The sequence below is a fragment of the Gavia stellata genome, chromosome Z, assembly GCF_030936135.1.
Source record: "Gavia stellata isolate bGavSte3 chromosome Z, bGavSte3.hap2, whole genome shotgun sequence".
In the NCBI taxonomy this organism is placed as follows: Eukaryota; Metazoa; Chordata; class Aves; order Gaviiformes; family Gaviidae; genus Gavia; species Gavia stellata.
Genome location: NC_082637.1, coordinates 42,002,591 through 42,027,575, shown reverse-complemented (window position 1 = coordinate 42,027,575; position 24,985 = coordinate 42,002,591). Strand labels below are relative to the sequence as shown.

Here is a 24,985-nt window from a genome sequence, read left to right as displayed (position 1 = left end):
GGGAAATGGTTTTAAATACAACGTTTTGGTGTTGTTAATATATATTAGAATTTTCTGTGCAAATCAAATTTTCACCAATTCAGTTCTGGGTTAGCGGGGCTTCTTTCTGACTCTTCAGGAACTTCAGCTTGCCTACCTGCCAAATTTTATTTCTGATGCGTGCTTTTTTTTTTCCTCCTCTTCAGCCGATACGGATTTTTCTCATATTTACGAGAGTTATTTGATGCTCCTCATCCTGTGATGAGTTATCTTTGCTCCCAGTACCGTGTTCATGATGTCCCTGTGGGAACAGAGAAGACCAGAAACATGATTGAAAGGGTGAGATGACGTAAATAGCACAAACACACCTGTGGTCTAGAGTTTTATATCAGAAATTCTTTGGCAAATTAATGTGGAGAAAGCAAAAAGTTGCTTTAACCTTTTATTTGGCCTTCAGAAGTAAGACCAATTCATTATACACAAACATTGCAAGACATTTTAACAAATCCAGTCAATCTAATGCAGTACTTCACAGAAGATTAAATATATCTTTCACCTGTATACTGTTTCAAGTCAGTTATATGAAGTTGGTTTATTACAATAACTTCTACTTTAAGTGTTTGAGATATTCTGGGCAAAATATTAATCAAACCGTTAATAGTACATTATCATTCTAACCTGCCATGGTTAAAGAAACAATTAGAAGCTGCCTTGTTTGGTTTTGGTTTTTTTAATGCATCAAGATGTTCAGTTTCTGGCAGATACAGTTGCATAGCTTCAGTCAGAATGGATGTGATAAATAGTACATAAACCTTTTGGATTCTTAGAAATAGCAAAAGAGCTCCCACTAGGAGTAATCTCCCTACCTTAGTCTTTCATGGGTTCTTGCAAGCTCAATGTTGCTGGATTATAATGGGTAAAACACATGACGTTTTCAACTTAAATCCTTATTCACTTCTCTGTCTATGCTGGACATCTGTTGTCTATCTTGTACAGAGAGAGAACTCTTCTTTGAATTCAGAAGACTACTTTGGGCTCTCTGAGAACAGTAAGAGTTGCTTTTTTTGAGAAAACCAGGGGACAAGCTCTGCAAATAGAGAACAATTCTTGTTTTATTGGGATAACTGTTGCTCCTTCCTATCTTCTATGTCTCTGAAGCGCTGAGAATGAGGAAGAGGAAGGTAAAAGTGGAGGGAGTCCTAGATGAAAAGCTCTTCTCTTAATGTTTTTTCTAAGTATTTTCATCTTTAAACTGCAATTTTTCCACCACTTTGTGTTTATCACCTGATGAAGCAGATTACCTATGTAATAGGTCTTTGAGTTACATTTTATAAACCAGTCAGAATTACTCCTTAGATACTCCCTCCTTTCCAGAGCTCTGTGGGCACCAAGTGAAAAATCGCTGAACTAGGGGTAAAGATGAGCCACTATTCTGAATGTGTTGCACATGGCACTTTCTCAGTTCAGTTGTGTAAATTTTTTTTCTTTGTTTTTATTACTTTTGATTGATAAATGCATTGTTTGCAACATTTTGTTTTACACGTACCAGAGAAAGCTTTAGTTTAAAAGACAACCTGTTTCATAGAGCTGAGCATGTGGAAGAAGGACTAGAATGGGAATGTTGTCAACCACAGTCTGAGCTGTAAAGCAAAGTAAACAGAGTTTTTAGTGTCCAGGAAACAAATCAACAGAATATTGCTGGTGTTTTATATATAAACTGAAAAAACCTTTAATCAAATTTACATTGTCCTATAGAGGCTTTTTGCTGTTTTTGGTTTACTGGACACTTTATATCCTTTTGAAGTACTGTAATACCTTGTGTTATGGTAAATCTTTGGTTATTTATAATACCTTTTTTGACACAAGTAATTTTAAAAATAGTAACTCTGGTATTTTTAGACGACTTTTTTTTTCCCCTGTGGATACATTTGCTTCACTGAAGTTCATGTGTTAACAGCTCACCTTATGGTTTTATCTATTAATTTCTTGAGTACTTTTGGTTCTTTGGTACACAGGCTACATTTGCATGTTATGCATCTACAGCGAGTACAATCCTTATTCATGATGCAGTACAAATATTAACAGGTTTTTCCAGTGTCTTATCTGTAATATCAGAGTAATCAGAACCTGTTAATTGGTTATAGTAACATACTCTGACAGTATCTTAGCAGTTCCTTGCTGACCAGTCTGAATTGCAAGTATAGTGATGCATTAAACTTAGCATCATCTTTTTGCAAAGGCTTGTTAACAAGTCAGTCTTGCATAAGCTGAAGTTCTTTATTGTGCATTTCAGCTAGTTTATTCCTTGCTCTGAAAAGCATTGCCTTAAGTAACGCTTTTGTCAGATAAATATTTTTGTGTGTTTTTTAGGTCATACAAGAAACCAAACTTAGGCAAATATACACAGCAGAAGAAAAATACATTGTTAAAGTATCTGCTTATACAAACCTAACCCTCTCTACTAACACATCCCTGAGGGTGGCACAGTTTCTCACTAGTTCAGTGGATACAGATGAAAGAAGACAGTTGGAAAACCAGCAACAGGTAGGAATTTATTTCTGTGCCATATATGATGTGAACTACTATCCATTTTATTGTGCAATAAGCATAGCCTACTGGTATGTTTGTAATAAGAATGCTAGTGGTGTATGTTCTTTTATTTCAGGACATAAATAACACGTTAAAGTCATTGGATATGCGTTTGACTACATTGTTTGAGAGACAGAAACACCTGGAACGCAGAGACAATGAGCTCAGGCAACAGAAGAAGGAGCTTTTAGAGAGAGGAAACAGGAGGAGACAATTGGAATCAAAAATTGGTGTGAAGTATGATAGGTAGGAAACAAGCCATATTATCTGTGAAAGATAAACCGTTTTAATAACAGTGGTATTTTGGCTTCCTCTTACTGCAGTGTGCTTTTACCCTTACAAAGTAACCAGTTGTTGAGCATCAGATACAGGTCATAGCCAAGACAAAGAAGGCATTTAGAAACGGAGATTAAGACAGTATTTGAGAAACCATGTAACAATGTTTCAAATGGTTTCCTGTAATAAAATCATAGGATTCCAGTGAGAGGTAATTGCACTCATTTTCTTAAATATTACCATAGTCTTCTGTCTTCGTAGCACATGCAGACCTTATGGTATTATCTAGATAAATGGTACTAAGTAAGCATGTCAGGGATCAAGTTGAACCCTGATTGTCCACAGTGTTTGTCTTAATGTATTTTGTGGTTTTGTGGGCGTCTGCAGTTAGTTCTTCTCTTACTGCTTTGTCACAAGGCAGAACCTGGGCATAGTTCAAGAGGTATTTCATTTAAGGTCACACTCCCAAAAGACAGTGTAGATGAGATTGCCCCAGGGAGTTTGCCTTCCACTCCTGTAACACAGTCCCAGCAGACTTTGTACCTCGAATACTCCTGTATGTTCTTTTGCCACAGTCCTTTAATTTTCTGAAAGTTGATGCTGGTGCTGTGTGCACAGCTGTTGCGTTACTTATGATGCATTAAACTGAAAAGAGAGTGCTGAGGAAAAAAAAAAAAGAAAGAAAAATAGTGCTGCTGTGTAGTCAGAAGTGTCCAGGTTGCTGTGAAAAGAAGCAGCTTTATACAGTGTGGATGTGAGCTTAGCCTCAAAGCCAAGTATTGCTCTCAGGTTTCTTATTAGGGATACATGTATTGTCATGGTGTTTTACGAGAATACAGAATAAAGTTTGAAGGCAGGAGGTGGACCCTTTACCTAAACAAATATTGACTGAAAAATAATTACACTCTTTTAATTTGGAATAGGGGTAAGAATCCCGACACAATTACAGGTAAGGCTGTTACAAATTTTCTTGTATAATGTGGATGTCTTTCTGTAGAGATAGAAATTATTTAAATAATCCTTGCAGTCATAATAACTATTTTCAGATATTCATGTTTCTAATTGATAGGAGTATCTGAAGAAAGCTGGATATAATTTTGAAAGTAATATACAATGACAGATTCACTTAGATTGGAAGGGACTTCATGTAGTCTGTAGTGCAGCCATGTTCTCAAAGCAGGGTCAACACTGAATTTAGGCGAGGTTTTTGGAGCTGTATCCCACTGCATCTTGAAAGTTTCTACAGAGATTGCACAACCTGTTGGGACATCCTGTTCCACTGCTTGACTGTCCTTACGGGGAAAAAGTTTCTACTGACATCCAGTCTGGATCTTTCTTGTTTCAGCTTACATCCACTGTCTGTCATCCTTCTACTATGCACCTCTTATAAGGGCCTGGTTCCATCCTGTCAGTGCCTTCCTTGTGGGAAGGATAGTGGGGAGTTGCCTATTAGGTGCCTTGAAGCTGTCTGTTGTCTAGGGTGAACAAGCTGAGCACCCTCATCCTGTCCTTGCAGGGCCTGTGCTGTAGCCCCTGACCATCTTGGTTGCTTTCCAAGTTTGTTCCAGTTTGTTGATGTTTGGGGCAGGGGACAAAACTGGGTGCAGTGCTGAACAGAGAGGAAAAATCCCTCTCCTCTGCCTGTGCTTCCATTCATACAGCCGAGGATGCCAGGGCACACTGCTGACTTATGCTTAGCTCATTTTCCACCAGTACCTCAAGTCCTTTCCTGCAGAGCTCCTCTGCAGCCAGTCTGTCCCAAGACTGTATCACTGCCAGACCCACTTTCTTCCCAGGGACAGGACTCAGCATTTGTCCTTACTGAATCTCATGAGCCTTCTGTTGGCCCCTTCCTCCAGCCTCAGCAGGCTCCTCTGAACAGCAGGCTTATTGCTTCCCCCAGTTTCATGTCCTCTGAAAACTTGATGAGTGTGCCATCTGCCTGCTCCTTCGTGTCACTGGCAGGGGTGTTAAACAGGACAGGTCCCAGGACTTAACTGTGTGGTACCCCACTTGATACTGGCCTCCAGGCAGAATACAACAGACTAACCATGTCCCTCTAAGCCTGACCATTCAACCATTATTTTTTTTTACCTATCTAGTCTTCCATCCGTCCAGACTGTAGTCTTCCAACTCAAGTGCGACAATATTGTGGGAGACTGCATTGAAAAAGTTAGGGGAATGAGTCTGGATCCAGCAGCCTGAGAGGAATGTGGGGCTGATGCAGCTTAATGTTCCCAGGTGCAACCAGTAGTGAGGCTGAGCCTGTCTTCCCAGTAAACACTTTCACACAGAGCACATCTAAACAGCACATATGTACATATTTACACATGGCTAGCCACACAGCACAGATGGACACACTGAGCTATTGGGCGAACACAACACCAGTGGCCTCATCATGTTCCTACTGTCTGAGCAGGCCAGGGCTCCCCTAGTGAGACTCCTACGCATACATATGGGCAATGTGGATCCCATTAGCAGCTGCGTCTAGACACTCTGAGCCCGCACAGTAGCTGCCCCTGGACCTCAGTCTCCCCAGTTGCTGGTACCTGGATGTGCAAACCCCTGAGGCTGCAGCCCTGCTCCTGTTGCTTGTACAGGCTGCCTCGCTCACCCATGTGCACATGCATGCAGAACTGGCTGGGACTCTCTGGTTTCCCAGTAGCCAGCTCCATGGTCTTGCCCTCAGAGACACACAGGCATACAAATGCTCAGAGGTAGCCATGACTTCCCTAGTGCCCCCCAATAGCCAGTACCCCTGTTACCTTACCCTTAAATACATACACATGCCAGCAGGTCTCACCCCTAGAGACAGGAGACTTCATGGTCTCTGGCAGCCAGGCTGGACTCCCCTGGTCCCTCCAATAGCCATCTCTTCCTGTGGTCTCACCCTTAGTGACACACATACCCCCTTGGCTTTCAGGCCATTTCACCTACTTGGCAGCTAGACCTGGTCTTCACTAGGGATCAAAAACTCATTTGCACACCTGCACTTGTACCAGGTGCTGGCACCACTGACACATGGGCCTCTGACCTGTGGTCGCACTCCAGTGGCTGTCACTTAAGTCTACTCAGGCCCTCTCCTCTGACTTGTGATCTGACTATAGCTGCTTGCACTTAGATTCCCATACACACACATGAATGCTGAATAGAGAGTCCCTCACCAGGAAAAGAGTGAAAAATGGAATTGAGTAAGAAGAGAGTGTGCCCGTTGGGCATGGCTGGACAAGTGTATTGAACAGCCAACTATTTACATGTAGTTGTCCCTTTTATCCCTGTATGCCTCTGTTTTCCCACACTTTTTCTCTCCAAGTCATCTAGATCCCTCCCTTTCTCTGCATTTGGTTCTCCCCTGAATATCCAATAGTAAGTCCTGCACAGTCGCAAAATGCTTTTGGACTGCATCCGTAATGTCTCCTATACCCCCAGGAAACAACCCCCCTCAGTCCAGAGAGTGTTGTGTTGTTGACTTATCTTGTTGGGTTTCACACCTGAACACTGGTGCTGAGGCTGTCCTGGGACAGGGTGTCCCTTCCCCTGAGTCCTTAATTTGGGTTCCCATCTGCTGGAGTGCTCCTGTCCTCTTCTGGGCTTGTGGAGATGGACATTTCATGGGGTGATGGGCCTGGGGGTAGCCAGCGTAGGGTATTATTTGGGCTTCCTCCGCCTGCTGTTGTCTCTCCTTTTTGGGTGTGCAGGTGAGCTTTTATCAGATAACCTAACAGAAAGCCTTGCTAAAATTGAGGTAAATGGCAACCACTTGATTTCCTGTCATCCAGTCATTTTACAGCTGGGTTCATCAGGCATGATGGTAAATGCTTGCTGATTCTTCCTGATCACCTTCTCCCTTATGCCCCTAGAAGTTTTTTCCGAGGGGACTTGCTCCACAATTTTCCCAGGGATCAAAGTAAGAATGATTGGTTTGTAGTTTCCTGGCTCATCCTCTTGGCATGTTTGGCCATTTTTGAAGATCTCCAAATGCTTTGCAGCTCACTAAACGTTATGATTATTTCATATGAAGTTCTTCATAATGAAGTGGTTTTGAGGTTTAAAATGAGTGGAGATTCTGGTTTTCTGCAGTAAGTTGAGGACACAATTTTTTTTTTTTTTAACTAATATATATAACAAGAATTAAGCAAACCTTCTGCACTCACCTGGGTTGTATTGTTGTAAACTAGGATCAGAAGAAAAATATCATCCTTACACTGATATTTTTTTTTGTTTTGTTTGTAATTACTCTTAAGTTTACAGAAGTAAAGGAGTATGGTTGCTGAGTGATGCCCTTAGTAGTCAAAATCAGAGTTTCTTTAGTTATGAATTTTTTGTCTTTTGAATTTCTTAGGTTTAAAGTGCATAGATTGGGAATGCCGCTAATGTGTTTGGAATGTTTAGGTATACAAATTCCTATTCTTGCTAACTGTTGGTTCATCACCAAGATTAAGAATTTTTGTGTATTTGTACAATTTATTTTTAATCAGGATTGATCAAATATTGATTCCTCCCATAGTTTAAGACAGCTGGAACAAGATGCTATCAACCTAGAGAAGGAATCTCAACAGGCAAATGTAAAGATCAAAGAAATAAATACCCAAAAAGCAAGACTTGTTACTGAATTAATGCATCTCATAAAGGTATGGATTTTTAACTTGGTATGTGTTCCACTATTGTGAAAAGTCCAATTCCTGTAAACTTAAGTAGGAGGTATGCAACATTTCCATGTGTTACTGTAAATGTTTATGACCAAACTTGCTTCAAGATAAACATATTTTGAAGCTTTTATGAACATGAACTTGTTCATCTGTCGTTGATTCGATTTGTAGATCATTTGCTTGCCTTGATTTAGACTACCAGTGACTGAAGTCTTGCAATCCATGGTCTGATTCAGTAAATACAGAAATGAACTGTGTAACCATTTCAACCTGTACATTTTGCAGCCTGTACATCAGAGTGCTGCATAATTCTATGAACTGTTCCTTCCACCCTAGTTCTTAATCTCCTTTTTTTTGTTTTTATTGAAAAAAAGAGTAGTCATTAGTCATGTGAAAAATTGACCTGAAACTGTAAGGATCCATGATTGTGGAAGAGGGCTAGGATGGGAAAAGTATTTGTCTCAGACTCCAATGTCATGAGGTTTTCTTTAGCTCAAAAAAGAAGAAAACAGTCTGCATTTAATTGTTGCTTTAGCTTAGCCTGTAAGCCCTAATAATGGGAGCTGCCACAAAGTGAATTTTCTTAGGTTTTTTTTTTAATAACTAAGGAACAAGAAACAGTTGCTTTTAGTTCCAAGGGAATCTACTTGTGCTTTTGCACTCAACAAGAAATGGTGCATTCTTGCAACCACTTTGAGCATATATGTTGTTCCTTTGCCATGCCTTACTAACATTGAAATGTGTTCTTGCTTACCCCTGAAAAGGGTTGAGTATTACCTTTGAAGTAAGGCTGATTTCAATACACTTCAGTTGCTGGTATTTGTATAATAAATAAAGAAAAAAATATTCCAAATGTGTGGGCTGTTTCTGTTTGTTGGTAGGCATAGACTGCAACAACTGGGGTGTTTCAGAGATCACCTTTGGGTCAGCTAGCCAAAGCAATTTTGAAAATGCCAAAGAACAGTAGAAGACACCTGCCATGTTGAAAGGGTTCCTTAGGCTGTAGATTACTTTACAGAACTTACAGAACTTTTGCAGGTAATAATAGTACTGAAAAGTAACTCTTTTCAAAACTGGTGCAAATGCTCTGTATTTAAAAAGGGAATTTCTAGAATACACTTTTGATTTTTGTATTTCATGCCCATTTCCCAGTATGTAAATGGTCCAAGTGTGTTGCTGTTGTACAGTGCAGCCGAAGTTGTTTACTGACTGCCTGAAGGAGTATCTTAATCTCTTTTTCACCCAGTATAGGAAAATGGATTTGACGCATACTGTGTATTTCTCAGTATACCAGGAGTGTAGGGGAGGATGGATGGTATTTGCCTGAAATAGTTATTGATTACAAAAGGAATTTTTCAGTTGTGTATCAGCTTAATTTTCACACTTTGTGTGCTGTAGGAAAAGTACATACTGAAGAGAAGAAAATGGTCTAATACAAGAAAGGTGTATGTTTTACCAAAATTGTTGAAATCCATACATTTCTGGTTGTTCCCAAGCTAAGTTTATGGGAGTCTTTGTACTTTCTTCAATAGGTTTTCTGGTTATACTAGCTGAAGGCTATTAAAAAACTTAGGTAGTTGCATGTTTCAGGCATACTCACTTCTGCCACAGAAGGAAATTTTAAAACATGTATGGGATTTTTGTGTGTTTGCATGGTGGCAATATGGTCTACTTTTTTAAGAGTTCTGGGGCTTGTGTGAGGAGGCAACTAGACTGACAGGCTGCATGTATATTTACACAAAGCAGAGTATACCTGGCACGTACCTAATACATGTCAATGCTTTACAACCAGTTGACAGAAACAGCCTTGTTCCACTGTTTTGGATTCTGGCACTGCTTTTGCATGTAGTTCTCTTTGTGCTGTTGTATTTGAATAATCTTAACTTTTTCCATTTTTCATCTCCTTTCTTTACGACTTTTTTTTTCAGTTTACTTCTCTGATAGTTGTTTTTAAACTGTTCAAGTGGATTGGAAATCAGTAAACTCATTCCTATGTCCAGGTTCAAACTGTAGAAACTTTGTGTTGAAATCACAAATAGTAAAGATGTCAGAGCTTGGCTCACTATTGTGGTCAGAAGCTAACACTCTCAAAACTTCGTCCTGCAGGTCCCCTAGGTCTACAGCTGGAACCTTTTCCTCCCTTTCATTAAAAGCGAGCATTCCTTTGTATTTATATGCGGATCATAAATAAAAAATAAAAAAGGGTAAACAGGTATTCTCAATGCCCCGTAATTTGAGGTTTGAAGCTACCCTTCATACAGTCAAAAATATATTGCTGATTTTGAAGCCTCTAGACCATTCATGAGGTTGACTCGTTTAAAGAAGCAACCGTTTTAACATCGAAGTTGTCAAACCAGGTTCTGGGGATCACTAAAGCCTGTTACGAAACTTCCAAAATAAAGCCTCCTTCTGTTCTCCTATGCTGTTCCAGTTAAGATACAAGACACTGGAGTCACTGTACATCCAGTCAGTCATCTTGCATTGTCAGGGAGAGGCATATATCTTAGGTGTTTATTTTTTGACCTTTTTCCATCTCTGTGTGTGACTTAGGAAGTCCACCAAAATCCACCTGTTGGATTCTGTCTCTGAGAAAGAATTGAGATGGCTTTGTCTTTTCTCACATTTCACATGTGATCTATATGGCATAGAGAATGGTTTGGTTGCAAGTGATATGTATATGCTTACAGATTAAAAGTATGTGGGGGCTATACATCTTGAAGACTTGGGTCACCAATAAGCCACCTTTCTTTTTCATTGACAGCAGTGTTTAAGAGCTGAACACAGCGTGAGATTGTCTGCTACAACTAAAAAACGGATAGTTTCTAAAGCCTGATAGTGATTATATCAGCTTTGAGTCTCTTGTGGGGAAAAAAAATAATATTTTCTGTTTTCCTATGTAGAATTGCATATCACTGAACATCCTCAAAGCAGATTTGGTTCTTCAGAGCACTACAGTGGCTGCTGAGAAGAACAGACTAGAATCAGAGTATAAAGCAGCAAGTGTACAGCTAAGAGCTGCAGAGGTAACCATTTCTATGAATACTGGGATATCTGCTATGAAAACATCTTCTGTGGAAGCCTTTATGGTGTAGAAAAGGATGCTTCTGTGTCTTTGTTTAGAAGTGGGTGTTAGTACTGCTGAATATTTAGCCTTGATTTCTGTGGTTTGACTGCAACCTCTTCATTTGAAGCTGAATAGGAGCTTTGCCTTCCTCAATTAGGACAGCTAAGCTTCTGTGAAAATGTGCTGAATATTCATCATGTCCTGGATGTTTTTATTATAATGCATAGTGTGTGTGAAAAGGCTAGCTGTTATCTAGAAGTATTATTTTTCTTCAGAGCCTGTCATAGACAAGTAGCCCCACCCACATGGGAGATGCAAGCTCAAGATGAAACAAAGTACTGTATCAGAGTAGAGCAGAATTTTTTTACCTTTCTTTCATAGCTCATTTTCTCATACTGTAATTAAATGCCATTTTTGGAGGACAGGAAGGAGGATAAATGGTCCTTCTATTGATCATATTCGGAAGCTATGCTGTGTTCAGGTAAAAAGTCTCTGAGGAATTAGTTCCACAGACTACTACTCTTTTCTAAGAGCAGAGGGTGCTGTGATCTCTCATGGATTGGTGTATAGAGGTCAATTTTTGTATTTGTGTAGTAATTCAATCTTTCAGTGTACTGGGGGAAAAAACTGTGCAGGATGGTAAGTTTTTTCATCTTTCAAGAGTCAGGTTGACTATAACCTACTTCTAATTCAATTTGATCCACAAAAAACTGCTGTTAAATTGGAAAGCAGTTCAAAACGTAAGTGATAGTTATTTTGGACGGAAATGCACTTCCAAAAAGAATGACCTTGGCAAGTATTTAGAAAACCATTTGAGGTTATAGGTATCATCACTTCCAGGAAAATTAGGAAGAGGAGCAAAAAGTAACTTGAAGACGGAGACAAGTCCAGCATGTTACTTGGAAAATCACCATTGCATCGGTTCTCTCATGTGATGCAACGGTTATTTAGACTTTATCAAAATACAATGCAAATAGCTTTATTGCTGGAGCTCAGTAAGGAGTAAGAATGTATTACAAAGCTGTGAACCTCATGTGAGTAGTGTGTATTGTCACTGGGAAATTTATTTAATGTTTTTAGTTCCCTCTGTCCCCATCTTCATCGTTTAGAGAGTAGCTTGGGCTGGTGCATAGGAAGATGTCTGGTCAGATCAATAAACAGGATTGGTAAATGTTCTGATAATTCGTGGTTAAACAAAAATTGCCTCCTTCCCTAGTGAAGAGGTGTTTGAGTCTGCTGAAGTCCCATTAGTCATCATTACCGGGTTACATTCAACCACATAAGTAGACGAAATCATATCAGACCTTGTATTTTGGATGGTTGGTTCTAGGAGCATTAAAACAGGAAAAAACCCTAAAATCAGTAATCCCAGTGATTAGAATTTCGAGAAGTTTAACTGTTCTGGAGGAAAACTCTTCTGAGTATTCAAGCGCATCTTAAGTTTTCACCTACATGGAAGTCCAAAGCCACGCTTCCCCATATACTGCATGTTGAGGCTCTGAATTAAGTCTTTAGGCCCTCTTTTTAGAAGTTCTCTTTCCTGTATTGCCCTGTGAATGATGTGTGATGTACACTCTGTGGTTTAATTCTTATTTTCTGCTTTAAGGGTTGCACTTTCATGGGGAAAACTCAGTATTTCTTATCTTCATCTCAAATTAAGTGTTATTTGAAATAGTACATTTAAATTGGCCCTTCACTGCAACTTCTTAGTGGCTTTGGCTGTGATAAGTTTTTTTCTACAGCAGTACTGTTTTAAGGTGGTCTTGTTCCAAAGCTGCCTGTGAGGATGTCATTGCAACACTTCGAGGAAGTCTTGCAAACAGTTGCTGCATGTTTTTATAAAATAAATAAGCCTACAAAAAGGAGGAAGCCAAACAGAAGTAGGAATAAGTATCTTGTACAAAAGCTGTGTAGAGAACAAAATTGGAGCCTAAATGTTACAATTCTGGGACCATTAATTCTCTATTTAATCATCAGGCATTTTTGTAGGTCATGTGCTGGTCATGATGCATTCATTGAAATTGGAACGGTGGGTATCAGCCAAAGAAGCTGTGAAACTTTGTTGATACTTAGCGCTTATGCATGGTGTTTATCTCCCAAGCAAACTTGAGTCTTTATAATACCTGAGTAAATATCTGGTTAAGATTTGAAGCAAACAGAAACCCCGCTTAGTACATCTAAGAGAAGGTGACATATGTTCCTTTTGTGAAGTCTTGGCACTGGGATATGTGGAGAAAGCAGTATGTTTGTTGCTTTATGGTGGTTTTTTTTAACCACTTAGGTGGAAAGGCCAAAAAAGTACATGTTTTCGAACAAGTCGAGTTAGCAACAACAGATTTCTAGGGTTTGTATTTTGTCATTACAGTTCAAGTAGGAACCTTAGTGTTATTTTAACAACTCCTCATAATTAATTTATTTAATGAGCCCAAGAAACAAATCTGTGTTTGTGACCCATACTGAACATTAGGGAGGATTGTTAGCCCCATCTGCTCATTAGATAATTGGCACAGTCTCCTGCATGTTTATGATGGTTGTTTGAAAGAGTCTTGCTAACTGTCTTGCTTTGATGGCTTGTTAATTTCCAGGTTCATTTGGTGTAAATTTGTTTAAATAATTGGTGTTAATACTCAGGATGTACATCCCAGCATTTGCTCCTAAGGAGTCAAGTTTTAAGAAAATGCAGGTTCTGTTTTTCTATGTATAAATTTCCAAACTTCAAATAATTAAATGCTGTCACCAAGCATGCGTTCAAACACAAATTCATAAGAAAACATTGGCTACTGGTAACTATATTTTCTTTACCCAGCTTCTTATATTGCACAAAACTAGTTGCAGTACTGATGAGCACAACAGAATACAAATTGCTTTTGCATACGGAATACAATTGGTTTCTGCTGTTTGGTAGATGCCTTTCAGGAAGCCGTAATCACAGCCCCGCACTAGTGCACAACTTTCCTGAAGTACCCAGATAAAGCTCTTTCCAAGTTGGTTCTTATGCTGTTGGCTGAAACAAACGTAAAGCTCTGCTACCATGAAAAATAATAGCCTAGACATCTCTTTTCAAAACAGTAATTCTTTCTACTTATTTTTTATCTAGATAGTTTTATTGAGGCACCTTCAAGAAATCAACAGGAAATTTAACATTGCAATGCACTTTTGATTATATAGGAGGGAGAAGGAATAAAAACTTACGTATTTTTATTTATTTATATTTATCTAACTTTTATTTAGCATGTGGCCATGGCAATCAACTGGCAAAGCTGAATGAAAATTGAGACTTACCTTGTTGTTGAACTGTCAGTGAGTGCATTTATTCTAGTACGTGCTTCATAACATCATCAAATGTCTTGTTCCCCAGTCTTCCTGTTGAATGCTAAGGTTTTCCTCTGCCCAAACATGTATTATCCTTTTCACACCCTGAAGAATTTTATTTGCGTTAGGCTTGGGTCAGGTATATTCAATGTTGAATCTATTTCAGATTTTCAGTGCCTAGAGATCAACTCAAAATCCTGTTACATGCAGCTCTGCAGGGTTTCAAGTGGGAGCTTTATGTACAATTGAGAGCTGAGATTCCCCACTTCAGATGATTCAGAACTGACTTTGGCTCTGGAAATGGTCAAATACATAAGTATAAAATTGATGTTTCTTGTATAACAAAGTATGGGTGTGTTGCCTTTCACTGGATCCTTTGCTTTTATTATCATGAGGTCAAACATATTTCAGATGAAGCCGGTTGGCTTTTAAATTTCTGGGATGCAAAATACAGTCCAGTTTTAATATAGAATTTTCTCCTAAAAAGTTGTTTATTGAATCTATTACAGGGCATATGCAGATATGTAGTGGAACATAAGCGTTGTGGTGTAGTTTTATTTATGCTGTTTCAGAATGATGTAAGATCTTGGCTGTAACCAAAAGGAGGGCCATCCTCCATTTATTGCTGTTTTATCTGTACAGCTCTAATGCCAGTCCTTCTTGTGCCCGTGTGACATTTCCCCCCTTCTCTACAATAGACCTTGAGGGGAGGAAGGAAAATAAAAAAGGTCTTTTTTTTTCCTTATCTTTCTGAAAACATAACACAGCATAGAAAAATATCTTGACAGTGTGTTTGTGAAGATTGTGAAATGCTTACCGCTAATGCAGATTCTATTTCTTAGTGCTTGGTAGAGGGAAGGAAAACCAGGTTTTTTGAGTTGACATACGCTGTAGAGATCAGCAGCTCTAATTCTTGAGTGAGTGTGAGAACTCCATTGATGGTCACTTGTGATCGTGTGTCTGTTACTACTGCTTCTGTTGTATTTAGTAAATAAAGAGTAATTAAATTGCCAAAAAGTAATGCCACTTGCTATCAGTGTCTGCGTCCTGTATTTTAAAAATGTGGAATAAACATTTATCTAACTGTCTAATCTACAAATTAACACTTCAAAAAATTTTTGCCACTGGAGGGCTTCCATATTTAACTGAAGTACACAACAATAAAAATTGGGAAGATAAAGGTCTCCCAAGTGTAGGAACATAACTAAACTTCCCAAGCTATCAGAAGAAAGTTCTAAAGCAAAATATTGTGCACGTGGATTTTGAGTTAGAATTTTGTACCTCTGAAAAAAGTGAAAACAATGTATTCCCATGGTGTAACTGTCTGTTAAAAAGATAGACTGACTGCATGTGTATTCACTGAGTAAATGTATAGTGAAATAACTTGGATTAAAAGCTCCAGTATCTTGGTATGTACTCCTTTTCACTTCTAAGTGGTTGGCAGCTCCCAGCTATCTGCAGCTGGGTGCTCACCTGAGCAGGGAGACAGCAGCAAGCAGTTAACTCCCAAGCACTGCCAGCTCAGCATTTGGAAGCAGCAGGCCTGCGGTAGGGACTGCATCTATAGAAGTAAGTGAGTGAGATTTCTGGGGGAAAGAGATACTTCAGGCTCTCAAGTTTTTTACCTGAATACTGCTTATTTGAGATAATCTTTAGCTTAGTGTTTCATGAAGGTATCATATTTTGTATATTGTATTTTAACTGCTGTTGTGGTAACATTGCATTATAAAAGTCATAGGGCTGGGTTGGCCACTTACCTGTAGCAAGTTCCAAAGAGTTTAGCCTTGAGACCACTGTTCAAAATCAGAAGCTGTACCTGTTTTTCACTTATTTTTCAGCACTAGTTTAAAAACTATGTGTCTTTCCATTTTGTATTTTGCTGTCTGTATTACAGAGGTAGAATACAAAACAGCAAAGGAAGTACTTCTGATTCTGTGATTATGATGTTTACTTTGTAAACTTTCAGCTGAAATACCATTCGGTGTACATCATGTCCACGATGTTCTCCCAAGCAGATAAATACAGTTAGATGGGAGCTAATAAAAAATAAGGCTCACAGTAGTTGTGTTTTGGCTTATAAGGAACAAGAGGAAGTGGCCTTAAGTTGTGCCAGGGGAGGTTCAGGCTGAATATTAGGAAAAATTTCTTTACTGACAGAGTGGTGAAACACTAGAATAAGCTGCCCAGGGAAGTGGTGGAGTCACCATTACTGGAGGTGTTCAAGGAATGTGTGGACGAGGCATTGTGGGACATGGTTTAGTGGGCATGGTGGTGTTAGTTGATGGTTGGACTTGATGATCTTACAGGTCTTTTCCAACCTTAGTGATTCTGTGAATTTCCTGTAAAATATTCTACTTTGAGACATATTCAATGCACACTTGCCTAGTTGAGAGAAAATAAATTTAGCTGTATTGCAAGAACATGTTTTTGATCAGTTTACCTTGGCATCTGTTGACTTTGAGCAGAGAGGCAGAATGAGTTCTGTGTTGAAACAAAGATTTTCGATCTTTAAGCAGTCTAATTTCACCTACATTCTCTGATTCAGATGTTGTTTGTTACCAGTGTGCTAGTGTCACCTCTGGAAATTTATAATCAAGTAAAAAATGTGTATTTTAATGTCTTTAATATCTTTTCTAACAGCAACAGTTTCGTGAACTAGATGATAGGAAGCGAGTTCTTACAGAGAACTGCAAGGAATTGCTGAAAAAAGCTCGACAGGTCTGCAAACTAAGTCCGGATCAACAACTTCCGAAAGAATTCCAGACTGTATGTACAAAAACAAATCTCCACATATCTCTTAAATTTTGGATGACGTACACCATTCTAACTTCTCCAGCAAAGAATATTATGTATTTTATATTAGAAGGCTACCAGTGAAGGATCATGTGTACTTCTGTTAGTGTTGACTCATATATTGTCACTTACCCTTTCAAAGGACCTTTAAATAGGGCTGGCATATCCTCTGACTATCACTTTATTCTGTGCACAGGGGAGAGAAAATCTGGTCTGAAATTTCAGTTAAAATCCATAGTCTTGTGTTCAGAGAAATATTTAGAGGCCATATTTTTCTAGCTTCTTACTGTAATGGAGCAACACAAAAGAACTGAAATCTGGGCCCTTCTACTTACCTGGAGGTCTTCCCAGCCTCTAGAAATATTTGCATGGCTTAACTAGCATAGCCCCTGGCTTATACCAACTCTGTGAGCATCTGTACCTGCACAAGGCAGGCAACTACAGAGCATTTAATTGTGTGTCCTTGTTATGTAGTAGCACTTCCAGCCTTCATTCTCTGTCTAGAGTGGTTTGTGAGGGAATGCTGCTGTGTTATATTTTGAGTATGTGACATCCTGATTAAAAGTAATAGAATACTTTATGGCTTATTCAATTTCTTTTTAGGAAACTTGAGCGTCCTTCATTAGCATTGCTGTGTAACACATGCATCCTTTCTCTTGTAGGCTTTTCAGTCTCTTCCTACCACCTTGGAGGAAATTGATGCTTTGCTGAACGAAGAGAAAACCAGGGCCTCCTGTTTTACAGGCCTGAATGCTTCAGTATGTTCACTGCCTTCCCTCCCCCCTCACTTCCTCCCCCTCCACCCGTATTGTACTTGCTTCCCACTCTGTACTAGATCTCTTGGTATAATAAGCTAGACAGCAGGAACAATGTACTGTAAATGCCAGATTCTGCATCTATTAGAATTTTAAGTAGGTTCTTCCAAAAGAACAGTGTGTTCTGTGCCTTTAAAAAAAGAAAGTTATAGTAACCTGAAAAAAACAATGCTTTACAGCTTCTTTGCTTCGAAGCTAGAAATGTGTCTTGTTCAGTGTGCAGTGCAATAATCTATATAATTGTGTTTGAACAGAATCAGTGCAGTGTGATATTTTTACATATAGGTTAGAATAGGTTAGAATTGGCAAACATTTTGTTGACTGCTTGGGTTTTTTTATTCTGGTAGGTTGTTGAAGAATACAATAAGCAGACACAAGAGATACAGCAGTTGACAGAATATCTACAGGAAAAGAAAAATGAATTGGATAACTATAAGCAAAACATTTTACAGGTAATAGCTGAAATTATCGCTTCTGTATCAGTATGTGTTTATTAGAATGGAATGTATGTACAGAAATAAAGGGTAACATTCCAAGTTGTCTTGAGTGTAAACTGAGATGTTAGCTTCTGTAATGACGATATTTTTGAATTTAAATGCTATCTCTAAAGGAAAATTCAGTTATTGAAAATGGTTTTACATGGATATGTCTACTTCTAGGTCAAAGAAAGGTGGCTAAACCCCTTGAAAAAGCTGATTGAGCAAATTAATGAGAAGTTCAGTAACTTCTTTAGCTCTATGCAGTGTGTTGGTGAAGTTGATCTTCATGTGGAAAATGAGGTATGATTTATTTTATTTTTCATACGGAAGAATAACGTTAATATTTTCATGCATCATCTTTTGCTTGTATATTGCTAGAGAAAAAATAAGTTGTCGCTTGGACTGTAGGAAAGATGTTCTTTTAAAAAAAATAACAAACTTACTGAGGAACGCACTTTTTTTTGTGCTGGAACTAACTTATCAGTGTGATTAAAGGAAAATTAGTCTTTGTGCATATGCATACAACTTCAACTCACTGACTTACAAGCTTCTTGCAACTTACAGGGCTCAGTTAGAAGCATTGCATTTACTTTAGCTGTAATTCAGATTTGTTACGTTAGTGATTTAATTCTACATTTTTAGCTAATGTGTTTGTGCTATTCTATTATCATTTAGTGACTAAATCTACTATTATTAAGTGTTGTATTAATCTGCTTCTACATGTAGTTTCTACTCAAGTCTGGTGGCATTTTGTCTGTTTGGGAAGTAGCAATCATTTGGCCCAGCCTGTTATGCCCTCAGTAACATTTATAGGCAGGGTTTACCTCTGATGAAGAGTTTAAAGCATCAATAGTACCTGGGGGAGAAATATTCAGTGCAGTGGGCTGAAGAGAAGTTGGGTATTTTGTTTTAAATTTATCTCTGTAATGATGATTTTAAGAGTCTCATATGTAATGCATAGGCTCCACAATAGTGAAAGTTGACACTTAAACATTTTTTTGCTGTTGTAAATTACTCAAGCAACTTTTCTTAAAAAAATTGAAGTGGTAGTTATTATTGGGGGCAGAATAGTGACTGACAAGGCTCTTTACATGACCTGTATAAAAATGTTTCCACAGCAACTAATATTATGAAACAGTTGGACATTAAAACATGGACTTTTCAGTTCTTTTGTTAGTTACCTACAGAGTCAGATCTATATTACAGAGATACTGTATTTTATCTAAAAGTAAGTTGAAAGAGAAGACACAGAAAAATGGTAAAGCAGTTTAAATGCCAAGGGGGTCTGGACTGGCTTTCCAAATATCTTCTTTGGAAGGTCTTGCTTTTCTTTTACAAAGATGTCACAAATAGTTTAAGAGGTTAGCTAGTGGTACTGTGCCAATGACTGAAACTTTTTCCTTAGTACAGAGAGGTGGATAATCTGTTCTAGAGCTTGGATTCCTTACCCTTCTGTGCAGGACACTCTTTTGCCCTGACCTGTAAATATCAAAAGAGAGACACTTGAGGCGGAATTATCTTTATTAGAAATATTCCTGTGACATTGAAGTTCAAGCCTCTGTTAGTCTGCCCTGCAGAAACCTTGCAATATAGGTTGGAATCATTTAGGTTGGAAAAGACCTTTAAGATCATCAAGTCCAACCATAAATGTAACACTGCTAAGTGCACCACTAAACTATATTCCTAAGCGCCTCATCCACACGTCTTTTAAATACCTTCAGGGATGGTGACTCAACCGCCTCCCTGGGCAGCCTGGTCACCCAGGTTCTTATGCCTTTTGATGACTGTGGTATGTGGCAATCTGAACGAAACTGGCATGTGCCAGCTTCTATAGGATGGGCTCCTCATGTCTCTTTGCCACAACTGTCCTTTCTAAATCTAGAAGTATTCTGTGAATAACCATCAGGAATCACCTCCACTCCTTTCTTCTACCCTAAGCATTACAATTGTGTTATCAGAAGAATGTGGGTTGATGGTGCAGGATTTATGCTTCCACAGTGAATATGGATAGACCTCTGGGAACTCATATTCCTGAAACTTTTGAATCTTCCTGTAGCTGTCATTAATTTGATAGGTGCATATAAAGATTGTGTCTTATGTAGGCCAAATGGTAAGCAATCAGTATGGGCTTTCTGCACTGGGGATTGTATTCCCATTCCTGCACTGAGCTTACTGGAACTTCAGAAATATTAGCAAATACTCCAAAGATTTATTTTGTTTTGTCGAATCATTAATATATTTCCTTGCATAAGCCTTCTTTTGAACCACATCTGTTATCCCCACACTTAAGTATCATTGACTCAGACTGCTGACAAATGTCAGTTTTCTGTTAAAGAATAGGCCAGGTTTGGAATCCTTGTGTGTGGTTTTCCTGACTGAGTATGAAAGGGAAATTGCTATCATGGTGGATTTTGTAGGGGCTTTGTAGCTCAATCTGCTAGTGGAGGAAAAGTGAAGGATTTAATTAGACTGCTTGCACTTGAAGAGATTCAGATCAGATCTTAACCTACACACACACACTCCCATCATCCCACTGCTCAAGTTGATAGCATCATGTACCCTTTTTTCCCCAATGAATGGAATTTTTAGGGGCATTGCTTTCTCCTTTTTCTAGCCAAGAATTTTTTTTCTTGTCGATGTTCTTAATATGTATGAAGTGTTTCTTACCAGGGATTCAGAAATTAACAAATCATTGTCATGGGGAGGGAGTGGTATTGGAAATTCTCTATCTAACAAGAATAGATCAGAGTTCAGGAAAATACATGAAACAGAATTAATATATTGATATTAAATCGAACCTGAATAGTTCGTAGACCCCTGTAGAACATTTAGCATAAATTTCCTTTAATTTGTATGTCATTATTAGATAAACTGTAGTACAGAGAAACTGAGTTTAACAGGTACTGGCTTTTATAGGAGGAGTACGACAAGTACGGGATTCGCATTAGAGTCAAATTCCACAGTAGCACTGAACTTCATGAATTGACTCCATATCATCAGAGTGGAGGTGAGAAAAGTGTTTCCACTATGTTGTACCTGATGGCTCTACAGGAACTCAACAGATGTCCTTTCAGGGTCGTAGATGAAATAAATCAGGTGAGGATCAATAGTGTAGTATGTAACCTCTTAACTACACAGATGCTTATGACATACTGGAGAGAACAGACTTTTTTTTTTTTTTCTTTTAGGGAATGGATCCAATGAATGAGAGAAGAGTTTTTGAAATGGTTGTGAAAACTGCTTGTAAAGAAAGCACATCTCAGTACTTCTTTGTAACGCCAAAGGTGCGTGGCGAAAAATGAAATTGACAGTTGAGTTTTGTGTGGTAATATCCCTATAAACACTGTATAACTTAACCTCTGTTTTACTGAAGAACTTGATAATAAAGGGTAACTGTGAGAGAATTTGTCCATTTTAAGGACAGTCCTGGCAGGAATTCAGCCAACTTATACCAAGGCTCATCATAAACACATTCTGGAATTGTGGCCTCTGTGGAAGTATCACAAGTTAAACACCAGTGGACAGGGGCACCATGTAACAAGGCTGTCAAATGTAATGCCTCTAGCTCACACAGAATTGGGATTGTAGCAGAGACCAACTTCCAAACAAGTCAGATAGTGATATTGGAACAGGCTAGTGCTGCTGATGTCGGAAGAACTAGAGGAGTCCCCCATTAATGGAGGAAAACTATTCAAGTAATAATCTGAGACTTACAAGGTCAGTGCTATGCTCCATGGAGAATGGCTTGAAGAGGACTTCTCAGTCAAGAATGACCAATACTTAATTGTGCTCTTGTGTTAAAATTTAAAAAAAACCCATATGTAATTGTCTTACTAGGTGATGCAGTGATGCGATGCTGTGGCTTGAAAGAACTAGTAAGTAGGGTGGCTGTTCACCTGCACCTTTAACAGAGGCTAATGTTATGTTCAGCTTGATTCAAGACAGACTGAACCAGTAAAGGTTACTGGTACACCAAGGAAGCAAGCATTCAGTAATAGGCTGTATGCTTTTTATTAATATACCAGTTCTCCTGCATCCTGTACTTCGCTGTATTTTAGAAAATCTGGCTGGTATGTGCTCTTCTTTTCTGTAAATAGCAATTGAAGGATCTGAGAAAAGCCACCTACAGCATTTACCTGACTGAAAATAGGAGGAAAGTGATGCTTGTTGTTCCTTCTGATCTTGCAGTATACTTACCTCCACAGTTTGGTCGTTTCCTGTCCACATTACTTCTTTCTTGTTTTGTGTGTTATCTATCCCCTTTTGTCTTTTTGTGATTTCTCTCCTTGTTGGATCTGCTTTTTTGTGCTCTCTCCTACTTTGAGAAATAAGAGAGTGGTTTGGATGTTGAAAGGATAGAGATAGCTCTACTAACTCTAATGCTTCCCACATACAAGAACTGTAGAAAATTACTGCCTAAGGTTCAGAGTCTTTTTTAAAAGTTGTGCTCGTTGTCAAATTTCTAAGAATAGAGAAGGGGGAAACTTGAGTGTGCAGAGCTAACCAGAAAGATCACAGTAAAAATGAGAAAGCAGAAGTAAGAAATTTAGGAGTTTAAAAAAAAGGTAATTTAATGTTATAGTAAGAGGAAGATCAAGGAATGTGTTGCACCACTATTCAGCAGCAAGAGAAGGCATTATGAAGAGGTGGTTATTTCTTCTTGCCTCTCTCTGTCTCTCAACTGCAAGTAGGTGATCACCACAGTTAACATGGTGAAGTTGTAATGGCCTACCACAAAGAACATTATTGAGAAAGCACTTCGTGTAAAGGTTTTTTGTAATGGCCTACCACAATGAACATTATTGAGAAAGCACTTCGTGTAAAGTGGGCTGCATCAGAGGATAATTAAAAGGCTGTACAGAGCAGGCTGAAGAGAAAGCCAGACTCTGCTGTTCCAGTGGCTTACCTACAGTTCCTGAGCCTACGCTATATGTAATCACATACTGGAAAGTATGACAAATCATCATACTAAGCTAAGTTCTGTGTATGTATCCTGTGTATACAGGAAAAACTGTTACCGTGGTTTTTTTCAGTATGTTGACACTTTCCCCAGCTATATTTTTAAGCAAGCTACAGAGGGGAAGGGGTATAGATTAATATGCAGTAGAGTTGATTAGGAAAATTTGTATTCTGAATAGTGTGATTCACTGTCAGAATGAGTAGATGAACGGAATGTGTTTCTTAGGAGTGAGTCTTGGGTTTGAAAATCAGTATTTTTAATATCGATCTATGCTGAAACAGATTATGTTTATTAAACATGCAAATAATCACCACATTGGGAGTGAATGCTTCTTTGCTGTAAGATTAGAATTCAAAACAATCTTAGATTACGAAAGTTTATTTGAAAACAGAGTGCATTTCAGCACAGACAAGCATAGGACTTGGTATTTAAGTGGGAAAAATCAACAACATCTGGTCAAAGGCATAAATGCCTAAATGACTGGGAGAGAGAAGTTACTGTGGATGACGAGTTGAGCATCAGTTGCAAGTAAATGGCTAAATGTCATCCTGAGCACTGCAGATAACCCTACAGCTTGCATGACAACTATCAGTTTGCTGGGCTTGTGCCTGACAAGATTTGGACTATGGTAAGTGTCCAGCTTTGGCTGTTACACTTCAAAAAAGTAGTACAGTGGCTGGAGTTACTGTGCAACTTTTAAGAAGTTTTTAAAGTTTTCAGTTTCCACTAATGGAAATTGCTTAGCTCAGAGGAGCACGAGGCTGAAGAGAGAGACAATAATTGTGCCCAAGCAACTCTACCTCTTGCCCTGCCCTGGCAAAAGAGGAAAACCAGCCAATATCCTCTGCCCATTGTGAATACGGCAAAAAAGTCATGACCTCATTTGCAGCAAGAAGGTACAGATTAGAGATGAAGATTTTCTTGTAGTAAGGATAGTGAAGCATGGAAATCGTCTGAAGAATGAGTGGAGTCTCTTTGGAGGGTTTCTAGGAACAAATACACATCATCTGTCAGAAAGGCTATGATCCTGCTATATTGACCTTTTGAGACCTAAGGCTTTATGTAGACTTTCTTCACCTTTTTTAGCCATTATCTATTTTGACTTCGGTTTTTGTGTTTTTTGCCAGCTCCTGCAGAATCTCACTTACAATGACAAGATGACGGTGTTGTTTGTCTACAATGGACCTTTTATGTTGGAGGCAAACAAATGGAACTTAAAGGCTTTCTGTAGGCGGCGGCGGCGACTTGGAAGGATGGATGAACAGTGACACATACATACATATATATAAAATACATAATGTTTTTGTAGAACTTTTTGGAACATTCTTTCAAGACTTCAGAAATTGTGAAAGATGAGAACCTGCCAAGAATTTCTGATTAAGAACTTTGATTCTTAAAACTTGTGTAAAAATGTGATAGATTTGAAGTGCATGATTTTTTTCAAATCTTTCATAGTGGTCTCTTTCTCCAAAGAACCAACTTTTTCTCAACAGTAGTTTTAAATAAAAAGGAAGTTTCTTGTATTTTGCTATTTTATCAGTAATGTAGCACCAGAAGTACAGTTAATTTTTCTAGGGTATACTGGACTAATTCTGTGTCTGGTGTTTCGGGGTTTTTTTTCCAAAAATTGGAATTTATTTTCGGTAAGTAGTGTTCCCCTAACACAGTTAAGGAAGTTCTTTGGACTTTTCCTATTGAAATGGAAACTTTTTGAATGAATTAAGATGATGATATGTAGGAGGAGAATGGTTTGTAAGTAGCTGTGCATTGGTTTTTGTTTTGTGAAAATATACCTGAAGTTAATATAAAGAATATACTATTGTTAGAGTAATATACTTTGTTATTGTTATTTATTATCTTTGAGCTAATGTTCCATTTTGTATTCCTGGAAGGATAAGGTCTTTATTTTTCTAGCAAGTCTCTCTCAGCAAGGAGACTGACAAAGAGCCAGGTGTTTCTGAAGCAATGAGCTAGTTAGCTTGCAGAAGTAAAACTAAGCAATATATAACTTTTGGGGGTTTTTTTAAGTAAAACTTGATATGTTATTGGTGATAGATGGAGAAAATAGT

General features: G+C 38.4%; 1 protein-coding gene across 1 annotated transcript in view; it reads left to right on the top strand.

Moving 5' to 3' along the window:
• Nucleotides 1–24,726, top strand: part of SMC5 (structural maintenance of chromosomes 5) — a 47,989-nt gene extending 23,263 nt beyond the window's left edge. Inside the window, exons 13-24 of the mRNA XM_059833570.1 lie at nt 186–318; nt 2,350–2,523; nt 2,645–2,814; nt 7,352–7,475; nt 10,394–10,516; nt 16,510–16,635; nt 17,325–17,420; nt 17,825–17,929; nt 18,137–18,256; nt 20,873–21,052; nt 21,145–21,240; nt 24,044–24,726. Coding sequence (XP_059689553.1) covers nt 186–318; nt 2,350–2,523; nt 2,645–2,814; nt 7,352–7,475; nt 10,394–10,516; nt 16,510–16,635; nt 17,325–17,420; nt 17,825–17,929; nt 18,137–18,256; nt 20,873–21,052; nt 21,145–21,240; nt 24,044–24,184 — 1,588 coding nt within the window. The 3' untranslated portion in view covers nt 24,185–24,726. The remainder of the gene's footprint in view (nt 1–185; nt 319–2,349; nt 2,524–2,644; nt 2,815–7,351; nt 7,476–10,393; nt 10,517–16,509; nt 16,636–17,324; nt 17,421–17,824; nt 17,930–18,136; nt 18,257–20,872; nt 21,053–21,144; nt 21,241–24,043) is intronic.
• The last annotated feature ends 259 nt before the right edge of the window (nt 24,727–24,985 follow it).